At 41.6% G+C, this 26,058-nt stretch overlaps 2 protein-coding genes across 10 annotated transcripts in view; both read left to right on the top strand.

The window, feature by feature from the left end:
* MACF1 (microtubule actin crosslinking factor 1) overlaps nucleotides 1–26,058 on the top strand; it is a 327,256-nt gene that overhangs the window by 130,971 nt on the left and 170,227 nt on the right. For all 9 annotated transcript variants that reach the window (XM_049695358.1, XM_049695322.1, XM_049695320.1 and 6 more), the window contains exons 6-10: nucleotides 23,228–23,394; nucleotides 24,184–24,296; nucleotides 24,403–24,509; nucleotides 24,930–25,049; nucleotides 25,194–25,289. In XM_049695358.1, coding sequence (XP_049551315.1) covers nucleotides 23,228–23,394; nucleotides 24,184–24,296; nucleotides 24,403–24,509; nucleotides 24,930–25,049; nucleotides 25,194–25,289 — 603 coding nt within the window. The remainder of the gene's footprint in view (nucleotides 1–23,227; nucleotides 23,395–24,183; nucleotides 24,297–24,402; nucleotides 24,510–24,929; nucleotides 25,050–25,193; nucleotides 25,290–26,058) is intronic.
* On the top strand, nucleotides 6,643–26,031 carry LOC117200147 (uncharacterized). Its single transcript, XM_033422084.2, has 2 exons — nucleotides 6,643–13,464; nucleotides 26,010–26,031. The coding sequence occupies exon 1, from the start codon at nucleotides 8,811–8,813 to the stop codon at nucleotides 9,891–9,893; it is 1,083 nt and encodes a 360-aa protein (XP_033277975.1). The 5' UTR covers nucleotides 6,643–8,810; the 3' UTR covers nucleotides 9,894–13,464; nucleotides 26,010–26,031.

Genomic DNA, 26,058 nt, shown 5'->3' with positions numbered 1-26,058 from the left:
TGTTCCTTCATCTTTTTATAAGGACATCAATCCCATTATGAGGGCTCCACTCTCATGACCTCATCTAAACCTAATTACCTGCCAAAGGCCCCACCTCCAGATACCATCATATGAGGGTTAAGGCTTCAATATATGAATTTCGAGGGGACACAAACATTCAGTTCATAGCAAGCACCTTGGTCTCTGGGTTTGTATATGTGTTTATAATCACAACCTTGTAGCATCCATCACACCCAAGAACAGTGGCATGTTGGTAGTGTTCACACGGTCACACAGCCTTCCTGTTGGTCCCCCCTAAGAAGATAAATCCTTTTCAAGTCTGGATTGCTATTGGAAAATCACAGCCCTATTTTTATAAGTAGACTATCTTGAATCACGTTAGCTCAACTAAACAAAACTATTTCTCAGACAGTTCTCCTATACCCAACAGCTGTACACAAGGCTGATCGATTACAGGGAGGACTTCTTTTTTTTTTTTTTAATTTATTTATTTTTGGCTGCGTTAGGTCTTCGTTGCTGCGTGCAGGCTTTCTCTAGTTGTGGCGAGCGGGGCTACTCTTGCTACTCTTGGTTGTGGTGTGTGGGCTTCTCATTGCGGTGGCTTCTCTTGTGGAGCACGGGCTCTAGGCATGGACTTCAGTAGTTGTGGCGTGTGGGCGTGGCAGACTCAGTAGTTGTGGCATGGGCTTTTAGTTGCTCTGTGGCATGTAGGATCTTCCCAGACCAGGGCTCGAACCCGTGTCCCCTGCATTGGCAGGCAGATTCTTTACCACTGCGCCACCAGGAAAGTCCCCGGGGAGCATTTCTTGAGCAGGTGGGAAAAGAAGGCTAATACAAATATCTCAAGGCGGTGACTCCCAGGGCTGTGGCTGCTGTGATGTCCCAGTTGGGGAGTCAGCGCCACCTGCTGGGTGAAGGCAGAACAGCAGGTGTCCCAGAATTCCTGAGAATCTGGGAAATTCTGAGAGCTCAAGGTTTATTTCTTGGCGCTCTGGTTTGGAACCAGTGCTGGCAATCTGCAGCATAAGTAGGCTTAGGAAAGTGTGGATGTGACGTGTGTTTTTGTGGAACCACAGGGTGTCCTCAGGCATGCTTCGGATATAGGGATAACCACGAACATGAACTTGGCAGTGTGCCTTGGCAGGGTGGGAACAAGAACTTTGCTGAGCTTTCATAGAGTTACCCTCTTGGCACCCTTATGAACAGAGGGGTTTTTTAGAGAAACTTTGTTGGTTGTTTGTATTTCACCACAGACCTGCCTTCACTTTGAGAGACCAATGTTATTCCTCATAGGTATGAAGTAAGAGGAAGCTGTCCACTGGGTCTTTGTTTCTCCTGACTGCAACTAAATTCAACAAAAGGGAAATTCAGGGGTCAAGGAATGAAAATTGAACTGGCTAATTAAAATTTTCCTGGGATGGAGGAGATGGCGGTAATGTTCCTTAACTGAACACTGCATCAGGAAAATGTTCTCTCTTACTCTCTCTTTAAAAATTTGTTACGAAAAATTTCAAACATATATAAAAGCAGAGAAAATAGTATAGAACCACCATGTACCCATCACCTAGCCCTACAGTTGCTAACTCATGGCCAGTGTTATTTTGTCTATATCCTGATCCACTCCTCAAACCCCCAGGCGGTTATTTTGAAAGGAGTCCCAGACATCATATAATTTCATCTGTAAATATTTCAGTGTGTATCTATTAAAGACTCTTCATTTAAGCAAACCACAGTGTTATAACACTGTAAAAATCAGTAATTTCTTAAAATCATTGAATATCTGAGCACTGTTCAGATTTCCCCAGTTATCTCATTTAAAAGATGGCTTGTTTGAATCAGAATCCAGAGTCCACACATGTGTTAAATTTTCCCCTCCTCTTTTTCTCTCCTTTTGGTTTGTTGAATAAATCAGGTCTTTTGTTCTATGCAATTTATGTAAAGATGCTGGTGGCATCTGTGGGATGTTTTCTAACAGCATCCTCCATCCCTCTCTTGTATTGCCTGTAAACTGGTGTTTTAGACCTGAGGCTGGATCATACTTAGTTTCCCTTTTTTGTGGGGCGGGGGGGGGGGGGCGGGCAAGGATGGTGATGTTGAGTTGTATACTTTTTTTTTTTTTTTTTGTCTGTGTTGGATCTTCATTGCTGCGCTTGGGCTTTCTCTAGTTGCAGCGAGCGGGGGCTACTCTTCGTTGCAGTGTGTGGGCTTCTTATTGCCGTGGCTTCTCTTGTTGTGGAGCATGGGCTCTAGGCGCATGGGCTTCAGTAGTTGCAGTAAGCGGGCTCAGTAGTTGTGGCTCACAGGCTCTAAAGCTCAGGCTCAGTAGTTGTGGCGCACAGGCTTAGTTGCTCTGTGGCATGTGGGATCTTCCCGGACCAGGGATTGAACCTGTGTCCCCTGCATTGGCAGGCGGATTCTAAACCATTGCACCACCAGGGAAGTCCCGAGTTGTATACTTTTATTGCTACACATCAGAAGGCACATAATGTCTGTTGTCCGTCTGTTCGTGATGTTAAGCTTGATTAGTGAGTTCAGGTGTTACCAGCCTGATCCATCCATTGTAGATCCGCTCACTGTTAGCTCTTCACCTAAAACTTTAGCAGCTACTGTTTGTCATTGCTAGTTCCATTATTTCATTAGAAGTTGCAAAATGGTGATACTCAAAATTCTATAATTCTTTTGTAAAGTAGAATTTTACTTTATCCATTACCCTGAGAGATAGCTCCTATAGGAAAGGCAAGATACAATGATAAATGCTTTCTTCTTTCCCTCTGTTTTACCAGTTTTCAGAATAATTAGTTGATCCTCTAAGTTTCTCTAAAGACCAATGAAAGTTTCTTTGTTGATATTTATTTTCCTTTATATCAGTGTGACTCATGGATTTTTAACAGACTTAAATGTGTTCTAATCAAATACAGCTGTCATTTTTCTTAATACTCAGCTCCGTCTTTGGCCAATGACTTTTTTCAAGTTGACTCTGAGTCCTTTGTCATGATCCCCATAGTCTTGATAATGTGCTTTATTTCTTGTGTGAAGAGCTGTTCCAGATATTTTTTGTATATTTCCTGTTTCAGGCCTGGGATTAGCAATTTCTCCAAGGAACTGAAAATTCTTTGTTGACAACAATCTGAGTGCTACCGGGTTGGTCACTGTCTCTAGGCGTTTTCTGTGGACAGAGCTAGCTAACACTTGTATTTTTCTCTTTTAAAAAAATCAAGAATTTATAATGATGTTTCTAATTCAGACTTAGAATTACAGAGTTTTATTCAACTTCTTTGACTTTATGTTTGTATCCTTTTTTTTTCTTATGCTGAAAATCTTGATGCTACTTTTTCCCTTTTTCATACACACACAAGCACACGGATGCACGCATACATAAAATCATATATATATTATGGCATGTATAGAAAGTCATATAAATTATATGTAATATATTTGAATCAAAATAACAATGACTGTTATTATTAACAACACGATTACTGAAAAATTTGTCATTTCTTTGCAGTTCTTTTTGTCCTTAGTGTTTATCTCCTAAGGACGTACAAATAATCTTGTTTTATAGTCATTTGAAGTAACTTCTCTCTGTGTTGTTAAGCCATTAATTCAATACATAATTAAGTTCATTTGTTTTTATATTCCTTCAGTTTTCAGGGATTGTTTTTTCCCTTTCAATTTTATTTTATATTTTATAGACCATATACATTGTTCCAAAGGGAAATTTTAAAAAGTGAACACAAGGTGTGTTCAGTGAAGTCTAGCTTTCATCTCTGCCCCCTCCATCCTGTTTCTTCCCTTTCCATATAGTTAGCTAATTGTTTTAAAACATTTTTTGGTTATCATTCTGTTGTTTGTTTAAGAAAATACATTCTTTTTTAAAAACAACTTTATTGAGGTATAATTTATGTACCATAGAATTGACGCATTTTCATTGTGTAATTCAGTGATTTTTATGAGTTGTATAGCCATCACCATAATCCAATTTTAGAACATTTTCATCACCCGACTAAGGTCCTTCTTGTCTATTTATGGTTATTCTCCATTCCCATCCCCAGCCTTAGGCAACCACTGATATGTTTTTTGTCTCTACAGGTTTGCCTCTTCCAGACATTTCATTTAAATGGAGTCTTACAATATGTGCTCTTTTGTGTCTAGCTTCTTTCACTTAGCATGGTGTTCTTGAGGCTCATCTATGTTGTAGCGTGTATGAGTACTTAATCCCTTTATTGCTGAGGAGGATTCTGTTGTATGGATATATCATATATTTTGTTTATTCAGCAGTTGATGGACATTTGGGTTGTTTTCATTTTTTGGCTATTACAAATAACGTTGATTTGAATATTTGTGTGGATGTATGTTTTCATTTTTTCATTTCTCCTGGCTATATACCTATGGGTGGAATTGCTGGGTTATAGGGTAGGTTTATATATAACTTTTCAAGAAACTGCCAAACTGTCTTCCAAAGTGGCTGAACCATTTTATATTCCCACCAGCTCAATTGTGAGAGTTCCTGTTTCTCCATATCCTTGTAATTGTCTGTCTTTTAGATTATAGCCATCATAGTGGGTGTGAAATGGTATCTCCTTGTGGTTTTAGTTTGCAGGAGAATGTATTCTTTTTTTTTTTTAAGGATTTTATTTATTTATTTTTTGGTTGTGTTGGGTCTTCGTTGCTGCGCACGGGTTTTCTCTAGTTGCCGCGAGTGGGGGCTACTCTTTGTTGCCCTGTGTGGGCTTCTCATTGTGGTGGCTTCTTGTTGCGGAGCGCGGGCTCTAGGTGCGCAGGCTTCAGTAGTTGCGGCATGCAGGCTCAGTAGTTGTGGCTTGCGGGCTCTAGAGCGCAGGCTCAGTAGTTGTGGTGCACGGGCTTAGTTGCTCCATGGCATGTGGGATCTTCCCGGAGCAGGGCTCGAACCCGAGTCCCCTGCATTGGCAAGCGGATTCTTAACCACTGCGCCACCAGGGAAGTCCCGATTTTAGTTTTTAATTATGAAATTGTTAATTACCCAGAGAAGTACAGAAAAGTATATAACAGATCTTCATGTGTGTAGTCACCTTCAAAATTAAACAGATGTTAATATTTTATATTTGCTTTTATATATGCTTTTGTTTTTATTTTCCAGTATACCTTTCGTTTTTTCAGTCACTCTGAGAAGGCCAGTATGACTTACAGTGTTGTGTGACACATACTGCTTTGTAACGTGGTTATTTGTTTCACTCAATAAGTACTTGTTAAATGAATGGATATTGTATGAAATTGGTCTCCTCGAAGCTGTGGGGTAGGTAGACCAGATAAATAGACTGTGGTGTCTGTTTTCCTGTGCCCATTGTTCAGATGAGCAAACTGAAACACAGAGACCAACTGACTTTTTTAGGTTATACATCCAGATACTAATAATAGGATTTCTTATCTCTTGGTTTTGTCCAGGCCTGTTTTAAGGTACATGTTAGGATTTATGATTTTTCTAGAAGATAAGTTCTTTAAAAATCAGAATCTGACAAAATTAGCTTTCCAACTTTCAAATGTTTATTAAATACTAGTGTATGTATAGCACTCTGAAAGTTAAGAAGTCTGGGACTTTAGGTCAAGAGTGGTCTTAGTTGGGTTTACGTTTGTGTGTACTTTATGACACTTAGTGCTTGGCATGTAGATGAGGCATCATTCATGCTTGCGGAGTGAATGAATGAGCTTTTTTGCTCTGGAGTCTTTTATGCCCGCTATTTCTATGGGAGACCTATGGGCAGTAAACAGTTAACTAGAAAAAGCCAAAGGGTAAAACATGAAAAATATGTGGGCACTAGAAATCTGCTCTCCCAGAAGGCAGCTGGCCATGTGTTGAGAGTTCAGGCTAGATGAGAAGAAGGTCCAGGGGAAAGTCCTTGTGATCAGAGTTAACTTACTCAGTAAACTAGGGGAAGCAGCGCCCCTATGGAGAAAAACAAGCACCTAAACTTTGGGCGTTAGCACATAGCTACTACTTTCCTTAGAGCCTAATCAAGAAAAAGAGTATATTAGGACCCTGGTGGTGGTGGAGTGCCTCATACCTCTTAGCTCCAGTAGTAAATGAGGAGAAAAGGGACTTAACATAGACCAGGCAGGGAGCCGAGCACTTTCAAGACACCATCCCATGAACCGTCTCTACAACCCCATTAAGTAAGGGGTAGCATCCATGTTTTAGAGGTAAGGAGGCTGAATCACTTATCAAGATAGTTACTTAGCTACTGAGTTAACAGAACTGGGAATTTGAACCTAGGTCTACCTTGCTGAACTCTCTGCTCGTTTCCTAGACCAGTTTTCCTCTGGAGCAGAAGGAAATGAAAGCCTGATTTGCTCAACATATGCAGAAGTTTAAGAAAGAAAAGGCTCCTAGAAGTAATCTGCTCAGCTCTGTCAGGCCCGTCTGTCAGAGAAAACTGCAGCAGCAGCAGTCATATCCAGAGGCTGTCTCTCTTGTCCCTGAGTTGATCGTTTTCAGGAATTCAGTTTGCTTGTATTTCATGAGCAAAATTCAAGCTTGAGCCTTGGGGTGTACATCTGAGAAGTTCCACAGTTCCAGCGCTCTTTGTTGAAGGAGTAGAGGCCTGGTACCTGCCTGGAGAATTATATTGTAACATCAGATTTTTTGCCGATTAAGTGATTTTTCTGGAGTCTGACTGAGTTTCTCTCTCACGCTAACCTCCTTGTCTTGTTTCTTGCTGTGGTTTACAATGGCCATCAGATGGTGCTACAGCTTCACAGTCAGCCTTTGTGAAGGCTTAGGGGAGAAAGGACACCTCCTGCAATGGTGAGGCAGATGGGGCATCAGTAGGGTCTCAGAAGTGCTGTGGAAGAGCTGTTGCTTAAGGGTTCTTATTGCTTTCCTTTGGTGGCGGGCATTTTTCAGGTCTCCAGGAGAGGTGGGTAGGCTTACGTAGAGCCAGGCCGACTTTTTCTCTCTGCAATGTGGTCTGGATCCTTTCGGTATAGAATAAATAGATTTGACCAGGAGGCAACACATATAAGTTCTGTCCTTCCACTCCATTTGGAGCCCTTTGGATTGTGCTGTTATCTCACCTGTCACACGCTATGCTAAAAAAACTGTGGTGGGCAAATCCCACTGGCACAACAGGGTGGTTTTTGAATCCAACGTTGTAGACTTTTATTTTTTTAAAGATGAGCTTTAAAGTAATTCCTGTAATTATTTTTTAAAATATTTATTTAATTAATTTATTTGGTTGCACGAGGTCTTAGTTGTGGCTCGCGGGCTCCTTAGTTGTGGCATGAGAACTCTTAGTTGCGGCATGCATATAGGATCTAATTCCCTGACCAGGGATCAAACCCGGGCCCCCTGCATTGGGAGCACAGAATCTTATCCACTGCACCACCAGGGAGGTCCCACCAACTTTTTAGACCTTTAATTCAGACTTCCTGCCCTGCTGCAATTTGAGTAAAAACCATCTGGGCCTCATTTTAGTGACTTCCTGTTACTCCCAAAGAGCAAGAGTTATCTTTTTGTTTCAGCCCTTGGTCCATGTGAGTCTAGTTGCCAATTCAAAACAGTGGAGTATCTTCCGTTTTACTTAACTGAGTACAGACTTCCATCCCTGCTGCAGGTAGAAGGCAGTGTAACAAGGGTTTGAAGTTCAAAGTCTTAAACAGGGGTTCATGTTCTGGCTTTGCCACTTTGTGTAGCCTTGAGCAAAGGAATCCACTTTCTTGAACCTCAGTTTCTTTATCTGTAAAGTGTAAAATAATAGTTTTGACTTCATTTGGTTACTGTGGGAATTAAATGAGACAATCTATAGCTTAGCATGGGGCGTGGCACATGACAAATGCTAAAAACATGTTAGCTGTCAGTAGCAGCAGTAATTACTGTTGGACATTCGTGTCAAGTATTGTTCAGCAGAAACGCTGCTTCTCTGTTGTATACGGAAGTGATATCCTTTTTACCGAACATCCATATACTGTACTCAAAGCCGATTTCCGGGTTTTTCCTCCGTGTGTCATTGGCCAGCAGAATTAACAGATGTCTCTCTCTCTCTCTCTCTTTCTCTCTCAAAAGTAGGGAAATAAATGCTACAGGAGACTGGATCTTTAAAGCTTGTGTTTCTTTTTGTAACTATGAGGATTACAATGCTCTGGTCTCTCTTCTGGTTATAATTTTATTGTTTCTGACCTGAAAAATCGGGAGTATGTTAATCCTGCTTGATATTTTCTTTTGGACATCTTGGTGCAGCAATTGAAATCTGTTTCACTTCACAGTTTGGGGGCCATAGTCCCCGGCCCTGGTTCCTCTTGGCCCTTCCCTTCCTGGTTGGTACCAGCCTCTGGCTTGCTTTTCCCCTCTTTCTCCTCCTCCTTCCTTCACGTTACCTTCTCCCAGGGCCTCTTTTCTTTCCCCCTCCCTTTTCCATTTACTCTTACATTCCCTCCCTCCTTCCTGCCCTCCCTAATTCCTCCCCTCCCCTGGTTTCTAGCTCCTTTTTGCTTTCTGTTTGTGTTTCTGAAGGCAGTGCTCCAATTACCTCATATTTGGAGAGAGGAAGCTGTAGCCAATCCGGTTTCTGTCTGCTTTTAGGTCAAGTGATTTCTGAACTGCAGTGAGATGCTTTGAATTTGTCTTGTTGCAGCTCTGAGCCTGTAAGATGGCTGTCTGAATCGGCAGCGGCTGGAAGAGACAGAGAGAGGCGGGGAGGGAGGAAGAATTGGAGGGATCGCCGGCATAGTGCATGTTTTTAAATGTGCATCTAATCCGATGAAGCCAAGGTTGGGATTTCTCTGGGATCCCAGGATTGGCTTAGCTGCGTTTTTGCTGAGATTAGGAGAGGAAAGCAATGGGAAATTCGCTGGGCTGCGTTAAGGAGCCGAAAGATTCAATAGCTGTTCCTGAGAAGACTCCCATATCTCCTAAGAAAAGGGTTCGGTTCAAAAGGAAGTGGAGGGGGAAGAAAACCCCTACTCCAGAGGTCCCTCGGGAGGAAGAACCCTTGCAAGGAACTGGAGTCATCGAAGAGACGGAAACCCTGACGAAGTTAACAGTGAGTCTCCAACAGGAGGAAGGAGTGGGAGGGGTAGAGCCACCCCCCACAGACATTTTACTGCCTGGGGACTCGGCCTCCGACTCAGGGGTGGGAGATCAGGGGATGATCGTGCAGGTGAAAGAGAGATTCCAGGGGGAGATCCAGACTGCTCAGCTTTTGTTAGAGAATGAGTCATCAGTTGCCAGAGGGGTCTGGGATTCCCTGGAAGAGGGGATGACTGTCATCGCTCACCTGCTCGATAACCCCGCAGAAAGGAGCTGTGAGAAGTCAGTGAGCCAACTGGTGGAATTTCCGAGGACAGCATCCTGCAGCAGCAGGGCTGTGCTGCTGCCTTTGCATGGAGGGACTGCAGTGGAGAAAGGAGATACTCAGCTTGGATTTGGGAGCAGCACTTCCTCCAGGACAGACTGCCCCACCGACACAAGAAATCAAGACCATCTTTCCGACGGATGGAGTGTAGGGGGAGGAACCAAGGGTATTTTAAGTGCCCCTCAGACAGGTGCCTGGATTGTGGAACGTTCTCCTTCGTCACTACCGGCCCAGTCGAGAGGCCAGAGCTGCACAGAGCCTGCCCACGTGGGTCGAGTGCCCCCCCAGGTTCCCAGACTGCCTGCTTCTCAGAGTGATTTATCCATCAGTGGCCTGACTGAGAGCATCTTGCCCTCCTCCTCTGGCTATGGCAGCGATGGGCTGCACTTACGAGGGGTCCAGCCTAAAGATACAGAGCCTGAAAAGAGCTCCACGTCCTTCTCAGAAGAGGACGGCACCCTTTCTTTGGAGGCAAGCCCCACCCCCTTAGGGGGTCTGGAGGAGGTAGGTGGGCATGTTCAAGGGGTAGTTACACAGCGGTTTGTATTACTGGCCTCAAACTTATGAAAGTGGAATGTGGCGAGCAGTGAGGAGCTTGGTGCTGCTCCTCAAACTTTACCTGTTAGTCAAGTACTAGTAGTTAGCGACTGCTGCGCTTGGCAAGCAAAATCTATTTCAGGTCTGCCCCTTGATGCTTGAACCTATCTTGTTGTCTCTGGGGGATCCCTGACTCTGGGTAACCATGCTATATAATTGCTCGAGCTATCTGGTGGGGTTCTCTCTCCAGGTGCAGTGCTAGGTAATACTTAACTCTCAGGAGGTCTGTTTATCAGTGTCCCTGCTGTAGGAGGTTGTGGTATGGCACGGAGGTGATGGGGAGGCCTAGCTGATTCCAAGATGAGTATGGAAGGGATGAGGGGTGAGGCACTGACTTCGGTGTGGTTGTTCTTCTCCTGTGGAGAATGATGTTCTTATTGGAGCTGATGTAATTCCCCCCCTTGGGGACACTGCTAATGGCAACACCCATTCAGTATGTGTTTAGGTGGAGAGGCTAGTCCTCCTTTGGTTCCTAATTCCAGCATTAGAGGAGAGGGGCATGGATTTATCTGGAGATTAGTCCAGAGCTGGGGGGAGGGGGTAGAGAGGGAGTTAGGGCAGTTTGAAAGTTCAAGGCTAGAAACAGTTTGTTTTCTGATTGGACTTGTTTATGGCTCTAACATGTTTTTGTTTGTGAGATATATATTCAGACATAAGTGGAGGTGGTGGTAGTTTTAGGTGGTGGGTGCTGTGAGGGGTCAAGGAGCAAGTGAGAATTCAAGAGCTCTGAGCACTGAGAGGGAAGGAGACTCAGCAAGACCTTGGGTGGCACAGGTTCTGGTCTGTCACATAGGGGTGTGATTGTGTAGGTGACTAAAGTTGTAATTCATCAGTGACTGAAGAACTTTTATTGGCATGTCAGTCTCTGCAGCAGAAGAAATAAAGACTTAGGCTCCCACAGCGGCAAGAGGTGGAACATGGAGCATGGCATTTTCCTTGCTAGGCTGTGGGCAGCTGCCCTGATGTCTGCAGAGCAGACACTGTGGCCCACCTACAGGTGCCCTGCTAATCATCAACAGTATGAGGCTGAGGAGAGACGTAAATTTTAAGCTGATATGTGCTTAAAATGACCTTTTGGGTGATGAATTTCCCCCATGGATAGGCCCATTTCAGTGCCCTTTGTTATTATAGAGTTTGGAGACTCCAAACAGTTGGAGGAAAAGATGGCCATTGAAAAATATTTGTTATGCGGTTGGGCAGGAGGCATCCTTGGGCTTTTCCATATAAAAATGTGTGTGTGTGTGTATGCGTGTGTGTGTGTGTGTGTGTGTGTGTTAAAGCGGGAAGGGAGGCAGTGAGGCTGCTGGGGGGTGGGGTGTATTTGAGGTTCATCGGATAAGAGGGAATGTCAAAGTCAGCCTTTATCTTTGTACAGAACAGATGGAGAGTAATTGTGGCAGAACCAACTGCTGAACTGACTGCTCCTTTGATATTCCTGGGGTTAAAGTTGAAGCTGTGGAGGCATCAGGATGATTTAGGATACGTGCTCATAATTCGGTGTGAGACTTTCAGAAAGTTTGGAGTATAAAATGTGAAGGGACTCCTAGTGGAAATCAGTTCTAGATAATGGCCCGTAAGTGACTGTGGTGCTTTTGGTGTGGGATCTCCACCCGGAGCGGGAAGGTTCTGGACAACTCTGTGAGGAGTCTCCAAGAAAAGATCGGTGGGAGTAGACTATGATCTGTAGTTTAACAGAGTCAACAGCAGTGTGATTCTTGGGCTGTTCAGTATGAGAATCATACTGGTGTGTGGCGTTTTCTGGGCAGCCAGGCTCTACATCCCGTCCCAGCTACCCCTTGAGAGGAGACACAACCAGACTACTCAGTGATGGCCCAGGGAGAAAAACTAGGTGGCCCAGAGTCAGCTCAGAAGGCTGACACGTCTCTGAGGCTCTGTGTCCATCAGGGGATGCAGGGACCGCAGACTGACCATTCTGTATGACAGATAAGAAGTGACTTCTCAAGATAAATGTGAAATCCCTTCAGGATGAAAGTCCTTAAGGTCACAGGGGCCTCAAACCCTCTTTGGTCTCTGAAGGTATTGTCTTCAGGGAGCTGCCCTCTCCCTGGCAGGCTGTTCACACGGCCTGGGGACAGCTGGGGACAGCGGCAGCTCGAGAGACAGGGCAGTGTGTTTTGACACTGCAGACCTCCTGTGAAATGTGGATTGAACCACAAGGCGAGAGCATCTGACTGGAGTGAGAGCCCTGGGAGGACACGGGGGTCAGAAGAGCCCGCCGCTGCTGGTCACACACCAGCTCCTTCGCGGAGAGGGGCAGCAGGCGCTTCAACAGGGTTGAGTTTTTGTTTGTTTGTTGGTGCTCGTTTTGTTTTGTCTTTAACATGTCAGGGTAGTAACCCTCCGTAGAAACAGTTTGAGCTTCAGAGTGGTGTCTGTCCTTGGCATAACTCAGGCCGCCTTGTCCCTCCCGTTGATCACTCCAGGGCATGGTGATGGGAGTGGGGCCAGGCTCCGGCTGCACAGAAACTTGGCAGTGGGTTTGTTTCTTTTCAGGATGGAGAGAAATGGGAACTGATTCTGATGCTTGCTGAGTGCCGGGTGTAGGTAATAGAAGACAAATGGTCTGCTTTTCTGTTCACCTGGTAGAGCCGATTCTTCTCTTGACAGGAAACAGTTAACAAGAGAAACAGGATGACAGGGGCCAGGGGACAAAAATGGTTTTCAGAATAAGTAGACTCAGATTTGGAGCCAGATGGGAGCGAGTTAACAGCAGTTGTACTTTGATGTCAGACAAAGGCCTTCGCTGGTCCATGCCATCTCTCAGGAGGACTCCCTACTCCCAGCTGCCATCAATAGCCGTAATACCTGGCTTAATGGAACAAGGAAAATTGTTGAAAAACCCATTCTTTTCTCTGTCTTGGCTCCACTGCCAATTGTTAGTGGATTGTGTTGATGGAGAACTGGCTGTATACCATTGCCCTTGCCACAAATCCTTAGATTTCAGGTGAATAGTCAGATAACTCTGGGGCTAGGAATGATGAGAAAGAAATCAGTTGGTATATTATTTTCTGGGCTGAGCCTTTTCAGTTATAAGTATCCCTTTCCCATTTCTCCTCTTTCATTATAGGGAAAGTAGTTTTACTAATATTGGCTTTGTATTACAAGAAGAAAGCAAAATTAACCAGATGATACTATTGGAGGAATGTAGCAGTTAAAGTTACAGTTAGAGCTTCATTTAAGAAAGGAATTTTCTTTAAAAAAATTTTTTTTTAAAGAATGTATTTATTTATTTTTGGCTGCGTTGGGTCTTTGTTGCTGCCCGCGGGCTTTCTCTAGTTGCAGCAAGTGGGGGCTACTCTGCGTTGCGGTGCGCGGGCTTCTCATTGCGGTGGCTTCTCCTGTTGCAGAGCGCGGGCTCTAGGTGCACGGGCTTCAGTAGTTGTGCCGCATGGGCTCAGTAGTTGTGGCTTGTGGGCTCTAGAGCGCAGGCTGAGTAGTTTTGACGCACGGGCTTAGTTGCTCCGCGGCATGTGGGATCTTACCGGACCAGGGTTCAAACCCGTGTCCCCTGCATTGGCAGGTGGATTCTTAACCACTGAGCCACGAGAGAAGTTCCTTTCAAAAAATTTTACTTAATTAAAAATATTACCAAAGAATCATTATTTTTCAGGTGTAACAATGGTGTTGTGGTTATGTTTAAAAAAAAAAAAGAGTCCTTTTAGAGATACATACTGACGTGTTTTTGGAGGAAAGGATAGTGTGGGCTTTGCTTCATAATAATAGGGGAGGGGTGAAGTGGGTGGAGTGTAGATGAAACAAGATTAGCTATGAGTTGATATGGTTGAAACTGGGTGATGGGTACATAGGAGTTCATAATACCATTCTGCCTTTTTTTGGTATATATTTGGTATTTTCCGTTTCAAATGGAAAGTTGTTTTTCTGGGTTTTGATTTGCTTTTTGCTGCTCTTCTCACTAATTTGTTTTGGAAAATGTATTTTTTGTCAAATTGTTATTTATATTAACACGTAATGTGTTTATTATTATCTTTATTATTATTGTCTTTTTAAAAAATGTTATCCCCACATGTACCTATGGCAACCACCAGTCTGTTCTCTGTTATCTATGAGATCTTTTTTTTTAAAGATTCCATGTATAAGAAGGATCGTACAGTATTTGTCTTTCTCTGTCTGACTTATTTCATTTAGCATAATGCCCTCGAGATCCAGCCATGCTGTCGCAAATGGCAGGATTTCATTCTTTTTAATGGCTGAATACTATTCCATTATGTATATGTGCCACAGTTCCTTTATCCATTCATCCTTTGATGGATACTTCGGTTGTTTCCACATCCTAGCTATTGTAAACAAAGCTGCAGTGAAGGTGCATATATCTTTTCAAGTTAGTGTTTTCATTTTCTTTGGGTAAGTACCCAGGAGTAGAATTGCTGGATTGTATGGTAGTTCCATTTTTAAGTTTTTGGGGAACCTCCATACTGTTTTCCAGAGTGGCTACACCAATTTACATTCCTACCAACAGTGCACAAGGGTTCGCTTTTCTCCACATCCTTGCCAGTATATGTTATTTCTTGTCTTTTTTGATAAGAGCCATTCTAATAGGTTTGAGGCAGTATCTCATTGTGGCTTGGGTTTGCATTCCCCTGATGATTAGTGATGTTGAGCATCTTTTGATGTACCTGTTGGCCATCTGTATGACTTCTTTGGAAAAATGTCTATTCAGATCTTCTCCCCATTTTTAAATTGGATTGTTTGTGTTTTTGCTGTTGAGTTGTATAAATTCTTTCTGTATTTTGGATGTTAACTTCTTATCAGATGTATGATTAGCAAATATGTTCTCCCATTCAGTGGGTTGCTTTTTCATTTTGTTGATGGTTTCCTTTGCTGTGTAGAAGCTTTTTACTATGGTGTAGTCCCACTTGTTTATTTTTGCTTTTGCTTTTAGTGTCAGATTAAATACATCATTGCCAAGATCTATGTCAAGGAGATTGCTGCCTATGTTTTCTTCCAGGAATTTTATGATTTTAGGTCTTACGGTCAAGTTTTTAATCCACTTTGAGTTAATTTTGGGGTATGGTGTAAAACAGTGGTTGAGTTTCATTCTTTTGCATGTGGCTGTCTAGTTTTCCCAACACCATTTATGGAAGAGACTGTCCTTTCCCCATTGTGTATTTTTGGCTCCTTTTTTGTAAATTAATTGAACACATATGCATGGGTTTATTTCTGGGTTTTCACTTCAGTTCCATAAGCCAAATACCATACTGTTTTATTACTACAGCTTTGTAACGTTGTTGGAAATCAGGGAGCATGATGCCTCCGGGTTTGTTCTTTTCTCAAGATTGCTTTGATTAATCAGTGTGTGTGTGTGTGTGTGTGTGTGTGTGTGTGTGTGTGTGTGTGTGTGTGTGTCCATACAAATTTTGGGATTATTTGTTTTATTTCTTTGAAAAATACCATTGGAATTTTGATAGGGATTGTACTGAATCTGTAGATTGCTTTGAGTAGTGTGGACATTTTAACAGTAATGATTTTTCCAGTCCATGAGCACAGAATTTTCTTCCATTTATTTGTGTCTGAAATTTCTTTCATTAATGTCTTATAGTTTTCTATATACAGGTCTTTTACCTGCTTGGTTAAATTTATTCCTAGGTGTTTTATTCTTTTTGATGCAGTTATAAATGGGATTATTTTCTTTATTTCTCTTTCTGATAGTTTGTTATTAGTGTATAAAAATGCAACCGATTTTTGCATATTGATTTTGTATCCTGCAAGTTTATTGAATTTGTTTATTCCAATAGTTTTTTGATGTCTTTAGGAGTCTTTAGGGTTTTCTGTATATAGTATCCTGTCATCTGCAAATAGTGGCAGTTTTACTTCTTCCTTTCCAATTTGGATGCTTTTTATTTCTTTTCCTTGCCTAATTGCTCTGGCCAGGACTTCCAATATTATGCTGAATAAAAGTGGAGAGAGTGGGCATCTTGTCTTGTTCCTGATCTTAGAGAAAAGACTTTCATCTTTCCATCACTGAGTATAATGTTAGCTCTGTCCTTTATTATGATGAAATACATTTCCTCTATACCTGCTTTGTTGAGAGTTTTTATAAATGGCTGTTGAATTTTGTCAAGTGCTTTTTCTGTATCTATTGAGATGATAATACGATTTTTATTCTTCCTTTTGTTAATGTGTGCTATATCACATTGACTGATTTATGGATGTTGAACCATCCTTGCATACCTGGAATAAATCCTACTTGATCGTGGTGTGTCATCCTTTTAATGTATTGTTGAATTTGGTTTGCTAATATTTTTTTAAGGATTTTTGCATCTATGTTCATCGGGAATATTGCCTGTAATTTTCTTTTCTTGTGGTGTCTTTGTCTGGTTTTGTTATCAAGGTAATGCTGGCCTCATAAAATTAGTTTGGATGAGTTCCCTCCTCTTCTGTTTTTGGAAGAGATTGAGAAGTATTGGTGTTAATTCTTCTTTGAATGTTTGGTAGAGTCTATCAGTGAAGCTGTCTGGTCCTGGACTTTTGTTCGATGGGAGGTTTTTATTTGTTTTTTGTTTTTTGCTGTTGTGGCCTCTCCCATTGCGGAGCACAGGCTCTGGACGCACAGCCTCTGGACACGCAGGCTCAGCGGCCATGGGTCACGGGCCCAGCCGCTCCGCGGCATGTGGGATCTTCCCGGACCGGGGCATGAACCCGTGTCCCCTGCATCGGCAGGCAGACTCTCAACCACTGCACCACCAGGGAAGCCCTCGTTGGGAGGTTTTTGATTACTGATTCAATCTCCTTACTAGTAATCAGTCTGTTCAGACTTACTGTTTCATCATGATTCAGTCTTGGTAGGTTGTATATTTCTAGGAATTTATCCATTTCTTCTAGGTTGTCCAACTTGGTGTGTAATTTTTCATAGCAGTCTTTTATGATCCTTGGTATTTCTGTGGTATCACTTGTAACATCTCCTCTTTCATTTCTGATTTTGTTTGTCTCCTCTGTTTTTCTTGGTGAGTCTAGCTAAAGGCTTGTCAATTTTGTTTATCTTTTCAAAGAACCAGCTCTTAGTTTTGTTGATCTTCTCTGTTGTCTTTTTCGTCTTTATTTCATTTATTTCTGCTCTAATCTTTGTTATTTCCTTCCTTCTACTAACTTTTGGCTTCATTTGTTCTTCTTTTTCTAGTTCCTTGAGATGGAAAGTTAAAAAAAAATAATGGTAGAATTATATAGTGCATATACTGAAAAAGGATTAATGTCCCGAATATATGAAGTGTAGTATAGGTGACGTGGTTAAGAGTGTGGAGCCAGGTTGGCTGAGTTTGAATTCCAGCTCTACTACTTAGTAGCCATGTACCTTGGGGCAAGTTACTTAAATTCTCTGTGGCACAGTTTCCTCATTTGTAAATTGAGGATAAGAATAGTATGTACTCAATGTAGGGTTGTTGTGAGAATTATATGAGTAAATTCAAGTAAAACACAATAGATGTTTGTTATTAATATTATTATTTAAATAATTCCTATAAATAAAAGGTAAACACACTAGTAGAAAAATAGGGGAAAGCCCAGGAATAAGCAGTTCATAAAAAAAGAAAACCCAAATGCCTCATACACAGGAGTCTTTCTCACTAGTAATCAAAGATGTAAAACTCAAAACAACAGGATGCCATTTTATACCCCTCAGACTGGCAGAAAATAAAAAGTTTGAAAATACAGAGTGTAGGTGAAGATGCAGAATAATGGAAAAACCTCTTCACACCCTTGTGGCTAGAAGTATAAATTGGTATTGTTATTTGACAGTAGTTTGGCAGTATTTAGGAGAATTTAAAATTCCAGTAGTCTGTGAACTAGGATTTCCGTTCTAATTGTATTCCCTAGAGCAGCAGTCGCCAACCTTTTTGGTACCAGAGACCAGTTTCGTGGAAGACAGTTTTTCCATGGATAGGGGTGTGGGGGGGGTGGGGGTGTTTCAGGTGGTAATGCGAAATGTGATCGACAGATGAAGCTTCGCTCACTCGCCCGCCGCTCACCTCCTGCTGTGCGGCCCAGTTCCTAACGAGCCGCGGACCGGTACTGGTCTGCGGCCTGGGGTTGGGGACCCCTGCCCTAGAGAGACCTCCATGACTCTGAACTTGAATATTGAAAGGAGTACCCCTGATCTTTACCTAACTCTTCTGTAGGTAAGAAACACAGCTGCCATGAGATCCTTCTAGCCAGGCATTTGTAATGAATTACTGCATTATGCCCTCACCTGTTTCTTGAATGGAAGTTTTCAAAGTCTGATGCCTTCACTGTGGCGGGATGAAGTCAGCTAGATACTTCAGGACATGTGAATCAAGTGTCTGTTAGCTCATTACATCTAGTTCATTCCCTGAGACTTATGTAGACTTACAAAGTCCAAAATCCTCAGCCTGGTATTCCAACCCCTCCATAATCTCTCTAATCTTCTCTCCTATATCTGTTCCCAGTTTGAGCTTTCATGTCTTTTGTTTTTAATATGCTGAAATTTTTATTTTTAATTAATTAATTAACTAGGCTGCGTTGGGTCTTTGTTGCTGCCCGTGGGCTTTCTCTAGTTGCGGCGAGGAGGGGCTACTCTTCATTGTGGTGCGCGGGCTTCTCATTGCGGTGGCTTCTCTTGTTGTGGAGCACGGGCTCTAGGCGTGTGGGCTTCAGTAGTTGTGGCTCGCGGGCTCTAGAACGCAGGCTCAGTAGTTGTGGCGCACGGGCTTAGTTGCTTTGCGGCATGTGGGATCTTCCCGGACCAGGGCTCGAACCCGCGTCCCCTGCATTGGCAGGCAGATTCTTAACCACTGCACCACCAGGGAAGCCCTCTTCTTAGATACTAAAACTCAGCATAGATGTTGTCTTATCATCTCTGCAAAGTTCCTCGACACTGCTAGTTTGGGTTACTTGCTTACCTCTGTCACAGCATTGATCTCTCTGGTATATTGTCTCCCCTACTACATTGCTTGAGCTTGAGGCCCAAGGTTGTGCTTTTGTCTTGAGATACCAAGAACTTGAACACAGCTCCTAGAACATAGGTATTGCTCAAGAAATAACAACAGAATGAGTCAGTCCCATGGTGATTGACTTTTTTTTGTTGTTGTTCTCCCTCGTCCTAACATATGGTGTCTGACATAGTGTGAAGCACTGATGAGATGTTGTTCAGTAAAAACTAACTGACTTATTAGGAACACGCTCAGTTTCTAGATAATGCTTCAGAGAAGGAATTAATCAAGCCATGGGAAGTGTACGTTGAAAGAAAACTCAGGTAGATGAGTTTAGTCTCTGAGATGGTGATGAGGCTGTGCTGTCTCTCCAAATGGTTCCTTTTAAACATCCAGATGAGGGAGAAAGCTCCCTGACACTGAAGCTGGAATTCTCCATTTGGGAGATTAAGGTAAAAGCTTCTGCATATCCCAAAGAACAGCACTGTGCAATCACATGTGAATATTACATGAAAAGATGGACAAAAGCCAAATTTAATTATTGAGATGATTGTGATGATAATCCCATTTTTCTCATCCAGTTCACAATCTAGGAAAGGCCCTATTCCAAACGGTATTTTTCCTACCCCTGAGGGATCTAAATATTTCCCTGTCTCATTACAGCTATGTGGAAAATCTGAAGTACAGCTGTTCATTGAACAGTTTCCAGTGCAATATACAAAGATACTGTGATTGGCAGACAGGAGATGCCATCGGAGATATTGACTGTGATATTGTGGAGATACAATATCAATTGACTAACTGGAATTTCTTTTTTGGGTAAAGAACCCAAATACTCACATTTCATTTTGCTTATTCAAATTCTGTCCCTTTTCACTTCAACAAATCTATCTCCTGTTCCCAGCAATGTTTTGCCTTAATATGTATGTGAAGCACTACAGTGGAAGAACTGGGATATGTCAGTGTGGGTGGCATTTAGCCACTGAAATAAATAGCTAGAAATGTCATGGAGGAGAACTGGCAGAGAATTGGTACCATGAGGGGCTGTTTACACTGGACTCACAGGATGAGTCAATAAAGTAATGTGTCTCAGGATTCTAGGTGGGTCTTACCGCCAAATACATTTATTTGTTTATTTTTATTATTTTGTTTATTAACCAAGTGATTATTAATTAAAACATGTTAAGTGTCCACCACATGACCAGTACAACACTAGGTGCAATACAGAAGGACCTTGATCACTGAGTCTCAGAGATGCATCCCAGCTTCTGCTGGGACATATCCTGTGTTGAGGAGCTCTCCTTCATAGCAGCTGCTATGATTTTAGGTCATTCTGATAGTTAAGATGTAGTATCAGCACCTCAGGAAACCTAGTCTTGGGGAGATATTAAATAATAAAAATACATTAAATAATAGCCAGTAATGCAAGATAGCATTTAATTGATGATACAGACTGACAGTGCTTTGGGAGTTAGACAGCAGTAACGGAAGGAGAACCACCATTTATACAAGGAAGAGAGAAGGGAACTTTGTCGAGCTTAGCCCCGTGTTTGGGCTGGGCACTTCACTGTATAATATTGTTGATTGTCACAGCTATCCTGAAAAGGTAATAGGTGTGATTCCCACTTTACAGATGGTGTAACCAAGGTCCAACTTGTAGTTGGTGAACTTGAGATTCAACCCTAGGCTTGTGTGGAATCAAAGGCATGCACTTTTCTCCTCTCTCAGACTGACATTTCTTCAAAGTAGGTCCTGTGCTAGATTTTGGAGGTTTCTTAAAATAACTTTTTTCTAAATATAAAAATATACATAATGTAGAAAATTTGGGAAACATAAAAATCATCTATAATGCTACCATTTAGAGATAACTATGATTACTAATTTGGTATATATACACATACATATATGCATCGATCACATACATTATGCATATATATGACTATTACTTAACTATATATTGTATATTTTTCATGTAAAATCAGTGTTATTATATATTATTTTGTTTGTATTCTTTTTCTTTTTGTAAAATATGGTGATCATTTTCCTATCATTAATGTTTTCTAAAGCATCTTTTTTTCCCTTAAATAAGATTTTTTATTGGTAATAAAATCAGCAAACTTTATATGGTAGAAATATCTCAGAGTATTTTTACACTAGAGGAAGACTTAGCAAAGGCAGCCAGTTTATTTGACAACACATTTCCTTTTTTATTTTATTTTATTTTATTTCATTTTATTTGTTTATTTTTCCTCATCAGTTACTTCCTTTTTTACTAAAGCATACCTTTTCAAGTGCTACAAAGAATTCTACCATGTATATGTGCTATAATTTATAACCAATCAATCCCTCGTTTTAGTTTAAGCTCTTTATAGCTTTTTGCTATAAAATATTTATCATATTTTGATAAGCATTCTTGTGACATATTTAAAGTGTACATCATGGTGATTTGATACACAGGCAGACCTTGTTTATTGTGCTTTACAGATACTGCATTTTTTACAAATGTTTGTGGCAACCACGCGTTGAGCAAGACTGCTGGCATCATTTTTCCAACAGCATTTGCTCACTTCTTGTAATATTTCAAACCCTCCACCAGCAAAAAGATTACAACTTGCTGAAGGCCCAGATGATGGTTAGCATTTTTTAGCAATAAAGTATTTTTTAATGAGTATACATTGTTTTTTTAAGACATAGTGCTATCGCGTATGTATTGATAATATAGTATAGTGTAAACATGACTTTTATATGTACCGGGAAACCAAAACATGCATGTGACTCACTTTATTGTGATTGATATCTCCTCTATTGCTGTGGTCTGGAACTGAACCTGTGGTACCTCCCAGGTGTGCCTTTATGTGTATATTGAGAAAGGATTCCCACCTCTAGTTAACTACTAACACATGCATTACCTCACTTTTTGTGTGTGTGTGTGAGAACATTTAAGTTCTACTCTCTTGACAGATTTCAGTTATACAATACAGTGTTATCAACTGTAGTCACCTATCTTTTATATTAAATAATCAGACCTTATTCAACTTATAGCTGAAAGTTTATACCCTTTTCCTGTCCTCTTCCTGTTTCCCCCACCACTATCCCTTGGCAACTACTATTCTACTCTCTGTTTCTATGACTTTGACATTTTTTCTTTTCTTTTTTTTTTAGATTCCACATATAAGTGATATCATGCAGTATTTGTCCTTGTCTGGCTTATTTCACTTAACATAATGCCCTCCAGTTTCATCCATGTTGTCACAAATGACGGGGTTTCCTTTCTCATGGCTGAATAGTATTCCATTGTATATACCACAGCTTTTGGTGGACACTTAGGTTGTTTCCATATCCTGGCTATTGTGAATAATGCTGCAGTGAACATTGAGAGTGCAGATATCTTTTCGATATCTTGTTTTCATTTCCTTTGGATGTACCCAGAATTAAGGTCTCTAGATCCTATGATAGTTCTGTTTCTAATTTTTTGAGGAATCTTCATACTGTTTTCCAGAGTGATTGTACCACTTTATAATCCCACCAAGAGTGCACGAGTGTTCCCTTTGCTCCAGATTTTTACCAGTACTTGTTATGTCGTCTTTCTGATGACAGCCATTCTAATAGGTGTGAGGTCATAACTCATTACGGTTTTGATTTGTGTTTCCCTAATGCTTAGTGATGTTGAATACCTTTTCGTGCACCTGGTGGCCATTTGTATGTCTTCTTTAGAGAAATGTCTATTCAGATCTTCTGCCCAATTTTAAATCTGATTGTTTGTTTCTTTGCTTTGAGTTGAATGAATTCTTTGTATATTTTGGATATTAACCCTTTATCAGATATATGATTTGTAAATATTTTCTCCCATTCCGTAGGTTGCCTGTTCATTTTGTTGATGGTTTCCTTTGCTGTGCACAAGCCTTTTGAGTTCGGTGTAGTCCCAATTGTTTGTTTTGCCTTTGTTGCCTTTGCTTTTTGGTATTGATAAACATTCTTGTATAAAATTTTTTGCAGATTTCTCTAATGACTTCCTATCAAGTGTATGTGTATTTTAAGACTTATTAAAAACCGTCCTCTAGAGAAATTATGCCCTTTATACTCTCACCAGTGGCAATGTATGAGAATCCCCAATTTCAGATATTCTTTCCAATACTGAGTAGTATCATTAAAAAAAAAAAAAGAAAAACTATTCTAATGTGACAGGTAGAAAAGTGACCTCTCAAAATTTTAATTTGCATTTCTTTGACTACCAGATAGGGTGAATATATGTTGGAGTTGTCATCTTGAAGTGCTGCCAGCCTTGGATCTCCCTCTTCTTCTAAGAGCCATAATGTATGAAGAGAAGGTTTAAAGGCTTCATCTTATTTACACTAAATTACTTCATATCCTATCTTTTGGCAGATCTCTGACATCTACATTAGTGGAGAATCAGGGGACATGTCAGCTAAGGAGAAGCTGCTCCTGTGGACCCAGAAAGTGACAGCTGGTTACACAGGAGTCAAATGCACCAACTTTTCCTCCTGCTGGAGTGATGGGAAGATGTTCAATGCACTTATTCACCGATACAGGTAAATACAGTGGAGTTTCAGTGGGCCTGGAGAGGCTTCTTCTCATCTCTTGTTTGTAATCAGCTGTAATGCCACATTTCCCCTCAACCAACAATCCAGGCTCTGATTCATTTTATTTATTTTAAAAAGGAATATGTATTGAACTCCTACTATTCCAGGCACTGGGCTCATATAGCAGTGAAGAAAACAGCTAAATTCTTGCCCTCATGGAGCTTACTTTTCAGTGGGGAAGATGAGCAATAAACAAATAAGTGTATGCTGTCTTACAGTGGTGGGTGCAGTGGAGGGAAAGAGAATGATGGAGGTTGTGGCATTTTGGACAGGGTGGTCAGAGGTGGTCTCTCTGGTGAAGATGTTGGAGCAGAGTCATGGATGAGGAGTAGTGGGCCATGCAGGTCTCTAGGCTCAGCATGTCTCACTCGGAGGAGATAACAAGTGCAAAGGGCCAGTAGTGGGGGACTTGCTTGGAGTGGGTGAGGAAGATAGGAATTCTGAATGGTGAAAATCAAAATTTATTGTACTCTTAGTGGTCATAAACACTCATAGGGAAAGTTGATACCTTTCCCTTGAAATCCAACAAACCTACTGTTACGTAAGTTTAGAATTATGGAGCACTGGGCTCCTGGAGTGTGATTAAAAGTGGGACTAGTGCGCCTCTAAACCTCTTGCTTTCTCTCTAACTCATCCAGTGTTTTTCAGCTCTGAGTACTTGTAAGAGGGTTTCTTTGTGTGAACTCCCATGTGCTATGTATCTGGGGGCCTTTCATATACCTTGGTGGACTTTTACAGACCTGACCTGGTAGATATGGAGAGGGTACAGATCCAGAGTAACCGAGAGAACCTGGAACAGGCTTTCGAAGTAGCAGAAAGACTGGGCGTCACCCGGTTACTGGATGCAGAAGGTGAGAGCTGACTGAAGTTGATAAGTTGATGTTTGACATATATTCATTATTCCTTCCCCCAGCGGGTTCCTTTGTTCTAAGAAATTTCTTGCCTTTTGTCTCTCAGATGTGGATGTGCCATCTCCAGATGAAAAGTCTGTAATCACTTATGTGTCTTCTATTTATGATGCCTTCCCTAAAGTCCCTGAGGGTGGAGAAGGGATCAGTGCTACGGTAAAAGAACACTTTCCTAAAATACCTTCTGGCTATGATTTGTTTGGGTGGAATGTATTGATTAGAGTAGGTTTCTTAAGCACTTAGTGTATACAGAGCACTTTTAAACAGAGCGAACTGAATCCACATCATCTTGATACATGGTTATTGCCCTTGGTCTGTGGGAATGAGTCTAGATATCACTAATTTTGCAGTGTCCAGCATAGGCTATTCTAGGTGTGAGGAAATTAAATCCCATCTTGAGAGTCCTTGAGGAGCTTTGAAACTGGGACTCTGAGCATTAAACTGAATGGCGCTGTCTGTGTAGGCAATTAGAGCAAAAGATTTTATGTGGTTTGGGATGGCCTGAGCTACTTTCTCCTGTGCTTGTCTTGCATACTGCTAACCAGCAGGTGTGTGATATCTACCTTTTGGCAATAGGAAGTAGACGCCAGGTGGCAAGAATACCAAAGCCGAGTGGACTCCCTCATTCCCTGGATCAAACAGCATACAATACTGATGTCAGATAAATCTTTTCCCCAGAACCCTGTTGAACTAAAGGTAAAGTCATGGACTTAAATTGTGTTTTGTAAATTCACTCTGGGGAGTAAGTCTCAGAGCTTGTTGCTGCTGGCTCCTGGGTGAGGTGGTATGAAAAATTAGACCGGGTTGCTTGCATTCATTCACCAAATATTAATTTTGTAGGCACTTTATAATCAATATATACACTTCAAAGAAACAGAAATTCTGGCCAAGGAGAGAGAAAAAGGAAGAATTGAGGAATTATATAAATTATTAGAGGTAAGGAAACTTATCCTTTGCTGAGACTTAGGGTGTGCTGGTGTGCTCTTTGTCGCTTCTTTGTTAGGCAGATTCCCTGCATCTTCTTCCGAACCTTCACTATAACAGCAATATTCTCAGGGTGACAAATCGAGCATCACTCTCAGGCTGCTCTTGAAAATTTACGGTAAAGGGGAAGTATCAGCCATCTCTATTTTTTAAAGGGCCTGTTGAAAAATGGCATACAGTTATTCAGAAATCTTGAGTTTTATACATGTTTTCCTGTTTCTCAGAGGGAAGCTAATTCTTTCCCTAGGATAGAAAGAAAAGAGACTTTCCTTCACATTTTGATTCCTAGAGAATTTGAAGCTGTAGAGATGGGCATTTAACCTTTCCACAGTGTGGGGGAGGGGTATGGGGAGGACAGGAGGATTTATGGAAAGTATAGAAGGAATGGAAGGATTTCAAGCAAGTGGTCTCTGTATTTTAGAGGTAATTTTTAAAAATATTTATTTATTTATTTTTGGCTGTGTTGGGTCTTTGTTGCTGTGCACGGGCTTTCTCTAGTTGTGGTAAATGGGTGGCTACTCTTCGTCGTGGTGCGCAGGCTTCTCATTGCGGTGGCTTCTCTTGTTGCGGAGCATGGGCCCTGGCCTCACAGAAGCACATGGGCTTAGCTGCTCCACTGCATGTGGGATCTTTCCGGACCAGGGGTCGAACCCGTGTCCCCTGCATTGGCAGGCGGATTCTTAACCACTGCGCCACCAGGGAAGCCCCCTAGAGGTGATTT

This window comes from Orcinus orca, chromosome 1, assembly GCF_937001465.1.
Source record: "Orcinus orca chromosome 1, mOrcOrc1.1, whole genome shotgun sequence".
NCBI classification, from domain to species: Eukaryota; Metazoa; Chordata; class Mammalia; order Artiodactyla; family Delphinidae; genus Orcinus; species Orcinus orca.
This window is presented reverse-complemented; position numbering and strand designations above follow the sequence as displayed.